We start from the raw sequence: 5,428 nt of genomic DNA, 5'->3' as shown, positions 1-5,428 counted from the left end.
ACCAGGAGACAGGTACCGGCCCCAAAAGCCATGAAGGCTTGTTCCCTGTGGGGAGAGGGGCCCAGAGATGCTCTGGCTGCCAGCGCCAAGGGATCCTGCAGGACACCCCCGAGGAGCAGGACCCTCCATCCCATCACGCTTTCCAGCGCTGGGGGTCAGCCAGGCCCGCAGCAGCCACAGCTGAGCAAGCCAGCCCAGAGCCCCCCACTGCGCTCCTGCCAGCCCCACGGGAGCAGCAGCTCAGCCTCTGCTGCTGCCCAGGGCATCCCAAGCGTCCTGCAGCGCGGAGCCGGACACGCTGCTGTGGCCCAGGCTGCCCTGCTGACAGAGCGCTCTCTTGCAGGACTGCCCTGGCACTGTGGGAGGTGATGTTCTCCATGCCCCACACCCTGCAGAACGTGTTGAAGGAGCTGCTCATCCAACTCCAGGACCGGCACTATAGGGTCTTTCATACACACCGGGTGGACACCGCCATCCTTCGCTTGGCTGTGAGTTACTGGAAGAAGCTCCTGGTGCCCCAGGAGCTGCACGGTGCCAGGAGCCCCAGCAGCTCTGCCGGTCGCTCACTGCTGGCTTGCTTTCAGATACTGGCCAGCAGTGACCTGCAAGATGAGGAGTTTGCTCCAATGTACCTAGTCATGAGGTTTCTGAGGCAACGAAGACCAGCGGTGCTCTCCCTGTTGCTCAGGGCCATGATGACGCTGTCACAGAGAGGAGAGATGGTGAGTGGGGTGTCGCCAAGGGCAGCCATCTTGGCAGCCAAGGGCCGGGGCAGTGGGTTCGGGCTTGGCCTTGGCTCGCAGTCAGGTGCTGGGGTGCCTGATCCAAAGGCCCTTCCTGCCATGGTGGGGCCTGGGGGCTGCCTGGGGAGCTTTCCAGGCACCGACCTGGTCCCAAGACAGAAACTCTCTTCTTCATACAGGCCAGAAAAATGGAGGTCATGCTGCCAGACCTGATGTGGGTCCTGCAGTACGGCAAAAAGGCCATCAAGATGAAGGCTCTGGTCATCTTCAGAAACGTGATGGCTCAGCTGGAGAGGGAGGAGGCCAGTCCCATCGCTGTGTGGCTGGCAGAATTTCTCCTGCCCTTCTTTGATGACGTAAGGCTGATGTATAAGGCTGATGTATAAGGCTGATGTATAAGCCTGAACCCCGTGGGTGGGCACTGGACAATGACAGCTGCCCTTCAGCCCAGCCATCGGAGCAAGGGCTTCTCCTCTGCTTTCTCCCCGGGGCTCTTGCGGGATGGTTTCTGTGTTCTGCAGCCCAGCCCAGCTTCTCCCTGCCTGCTGCTCCCACAGCTCCTCCCCACCATGGCTGCTGAGGCTGCTGGGGTTGCTGGCTGGCTGGGAGAGCACTTTGAGGCACAGGCACTGCCTGAGCAAGTGTCATGAGTGGCCTTTCATGGACCCAGGGCCGCAGATCTGGCCACAACTGCAGTGTGCAGAATGCCGCCCTGGAGCATCTCCCCTCACATCAGCCATGCAGGAGCTTCTGCTCCCCGTGGGCAGAGAGCTGCTGGTGCTCAGGTCCTACTGTGCTGCTCCCTCCCAGGAACTGAGCCAGCTGAGAGAGATCTCCATCAGCCTCTTCAGAGACCTGATGAAGATGGTGGTGGGGAATGACAAGAGAAAGATGAAGAACATGGTGCGACTTGGCCTGCTCCTTCTCTTCTTCCGCATGAGTGACCAAGTGCAGAGCGTGGCCAAGGTACAGATTTAAAGCCGAGCAGCAATGCAGGGAAGAGACCCCTGGGCGTTTGGGCCATGGCATGTCACCACTCCCTAAGGGCAGAATCGCCCCAGGAACAAAGCCCAGAGCAGGGGGACACCAGGTCTCCTGCCCCAACCGTGGTGCCATCTCCCAGCTTCTGCTGTTCCGTAGGCTGCCAGGGAAGCCCTCCTCGGTGCAGCAGAGCTCCTCAAGTGGAAACAGCTTGAAGATCTGGTGCAGGCACAGCAGAAATGGAGGATTGGAGAGTGCTTGGTGAGGACAACCCCCAAGGCCCAGGGCCCAGGCTGGACGGGGCTGCCCCACATGTCTGTGCTGTGGGCTCTGCAGATGTGCCTCCCCTGCTCTGCTGCAGCCCCGAGCTGCATCCTTGTTCCCTGTCCTCAAGAACAGAGCCCCCAAGGACTCTTCTCTGTGTCCCGTTGCCCTCCCCGCACCCCGCAGGAGGGAGGTCTCTCAGCACCCCTGGGACCCCTCGGCCTGTGTCTGTCTCTCAGCCCCACAGGGCTCCTGGCAGGAACACGGGAATGGCCGGAGGGGAAGAGGAACGTGGGTTCCTGGAGGAGAGACTGGTCCAGCCAAATGGGGAGGGACAGTGACGTGCTCACACCCTTGTGCTCTCTGCAGCTGGAGCAGGACAGGAGCAGGGCTGAAGAATACTTGAGTCAGAGCCTGCTGTACTTGGGGGATGCTCAGGCCAGCTTGCGAGAGGCCGCCTTGAGGTTCATCGGTGAGTCACAGCCCCCGGGTCCCTCTTTCGGCAGCCTGGCCCCAGTCCTCGCCGCTGCCCTGGCACAAGGAGCAGCCCTGTGGCTGCCAGAGCCCCGGCTGCCCCGGGCAGGGCCTTGGCCTCCCCTCCCAGCCCTGCCCATGCAGGTGGCCTTGGTGGCCGCCTTGCCCGGTCCCACCATCTCGGCTCCTGCTCTCCCCTGGGCTCAGCCCTGGTGAGGGGAGGGAGCAGGGGCTGATGGAGCTCTGTGCCCAGGGCTGGCTGCGCGGCACCTGAGGGACCCAGGCAAGGAGAGTCTGTCTGAGATCTGCAGAGGTGAGTAGGGAGCGTGGTTGGGAGGGGATGCCCGGGGGTCTCTGCAGACATGGGAGCTCATCTGTGTTCTGCTTCTTTCTGTTGCAGCCATTCAGCCCTTGGAGGAGGACAGCGAACCCTCCATCTGCTCCCTGGCATCTCAGACCATTGTCATCGTGTGCTCTTCATGGAAGCGGCCAAGATCACGATGGACCCTGCGAGCCCTGTGCTGCTGGCGCTAAACCAGGTGGAGGAGCAGCTCTTCTTGAGGAAAACAGCTGGGTTTTAATAAAGAGCCCTTCTTGAAGTTGGGTTGTATGTCTGCCTTTTCCAAGGATCCCAGAACCAATCTGAGTGCTCTGGTACTTTTGAGAGCACAGCCCAGGATCATGGGCAAGGATGACGGAGCAGACAGGAGCACTCGCAATGAGCCATTCCAGCAGCTGAGATGAATCTCACTGAGCCACTGAGGTTTGTTCCTGGAGTCACACACAGAAATGTCAAGTTCTGTCTGCCATCCAAGTCTGAGCTGGCCTCGTGAACTCCTTCTGCACCCAGGGGTGTTCAGAGACAGAATCTTTCCCTGTTGCACATAGCGGCTGTAGCCTTCGTTTCCCTCTGGCCTCCTGTTGCCACTCTCAAAGGACAGGAGGCACCTCAGCCCTGTGGTGTGTCACCCTGCTCTGCACTCATCTGAGATCTCAGGAGGAATGGACATGGGGACCTGAGTTCAAGGAAGCACAACCCAGTGCTGCATTCAGGCTGTTTCCCATAGGATGTTTCTGCCAACATGAAGTGACCTCAAAACACTGTCTGTCCCACAGGCCCTCGTGGAGCTCCCAGGAAGAGCTGATGTTGTTTGTGCTCTCTTGGATACATCCCACCTCACATCCATGATGTGCGTGCTCACGTCTTACCTGTACAATGCAGACATGGACTGCTGACATAGTCATTCAGTGTCATTCCATGGAGGGAAGAACAACCTCTGTGAGCTGGGGAGAGAAGTCAGGGCTGGAAATGGTGGCTGTGAGGGGCCCATCCATGACAATGCCCTGGGGCAGCTTCTGTGGGGTGTCCAGTGCACAGGGGCACAGCCCAGCCCCTGCTCTGCTGGTCCTGCAGGTCTCTGGCAGGAGCCTGGCTGTGAGAGGACACTGCTGTGTGCCAGCCCTGCACACACACACTGTTCAGCTCTACACTGGGGTTTCATCTGTGGGTCACTTTTGTAGGAATATGCTTGAGAGAAACTTTGCAAGAAGATATAAACCATCATGCCCTGCCCATAGGAGATCACCTTTCTTTATGGAAAGGTTGTTGTGAGGCCAGCTCTGTCACAGCAGTGCCCATTGCCTGTCCCTGCCTGCGCCCACAGCACTGACACACAGCAGGACGGTGACCAAGCTGCCAGAGCACTCAGGCCTTGCACCAACACCAGGGATGAGAAGGAGAGTGTGGGAGTGGAACCAGAACAGCTCTGGAAGAACAAGCGCTGCTGCTCCCTGGCAGGGCTGCCATGATGGACTCTTTTCTTCTCCTTCCATCACAGAAACTGTCCCTGCAGCTCCAAAAGGCCTTGCAGGAAGGATATAGTGACGGACATAGTGATACAGTGTCCTACAGAACCCTTTATTTTGTTTAAATACACACAGATCAAGGCTCCTCATTTACACAACCAGTGGTTATAAAATAAAAGCAGACAGTGATTTAGAAAGGGGATGACAACATTATCACATAAAAACCAATGTCAATAACAACAGAAAATAGAGATGAGAGGCTGGACGTGTAACTAGTTACATTAAACCTGCTAAGTAGAAGCAGATGGGCAATTTATTGCTTCAGAAAAAACTAAGATATGAGTTTCCAGAGGGCATCCTTGAGCTCCTGGTTCCTCATGCTGTAGATGAGGGGGTTCACTGCTGGAGGCACCACCGAGTACAGAACAGACACCAGCAGGTCCAGGGATGGGGAGGAGATGGAGGGGGGCTTCAGGTAGGCAAACATGACAGTGCTGAGGAACAGGGAGACCACAGCCAGGTGAGGGAGGCAGGTGGAAAAGGCTTTGTGCCGTCCCTGCTCAGAGGGGATCCTCAGCACGGCCCTCAAGATCTGCACATAGGACACCACAATGAACACAAAACAAATAAAACCTAAACAGGCACTGACCACAATAAGCCCAAGTTCCCTGAGGTAGGAGTGTGAGCAGGAGAGCTTGAGGATCTGGGGGATTTCACAGAAGAACTGGCCCAGGGCATTGCCCTTGCACAGGGGCAGTGAAAATGTATTGGCCGTGTGCAGCAGAGCATTGAGAAACCCAGTGGCCCAGGCAGCTGCTGCCATGTGGACACAAGCTCTGCTGCCCAGGAGGGTCCCGTAGTGCAGGGGTTTGCAGATGGCAACGTAGCGGTCGTACGACATGACGGTGAGGAGATAAAACTCTGCTGAAATGAAAAACAAAAACAGAAAGACCTGCACAGCACAACCTGAATAGGAAATGGCTCTGGTGTCCCAGAGGGAATTTGACATGGACTTGGGGACAGTGGTGGAGATGGTGCCCATGTCAAAGAGGGCGAGGTTGAGCAGGAAGAAGTACATGGGGGTGTGGAGGTGCTGGTCCCAGGCTATGGTGGTGATGATGAGGCCGTTGCCCAGGAGGGCAGCCAGGTAGATGCCCAGG

The 5,428-nt window shown here is 57.6% G+C and overlaps 1 protein-coding gene across 1 annotated transcript; it reads right to left on the bottom strand.

Annotated features, from left to right (window-relative positions):
* Positions 1-3,713: 3,713 nt before the first annotated feature.
* LOC135577803 (olfactory receptor 14J1-like) lies at positions 3,714-5,133 on the bottom strand (the record flags this gene model as incomplete). Its single annotated transcript, XM_065047924.1, has 2 exons — positions 3,714-3,818; positions 4,672-5,133. Coding segments are annotated over 2 exons (567 nt in total), but the record flags the coding sequence as incomplete, so codon positions are not given.
* Between the last annotated feature and the right edge of the window lie 295 nt (positions 5,134-5,428).

The sequence above is a fragment of the Columba livia genome, unplaced genomic scaffold (genome assembly GCF_036013475.1).
Source record: "Columba livia isolate bColLiv1 breed racing homer unplaced genomic scaffold, bColLiv1.pat.W.v2 Scaffold_140, whole genome shotgun sequence".
NCBI classification, from domain to species: Eukaryota; Metazoa; Chordata; class Aves; order Columbiformes; family Columbidae; genus Columba; species Columba livia.
Note: the sequence above shows the minus strand (reverse complement) of the source record. Positions and strands in the feature narration are given on the sequence as shown.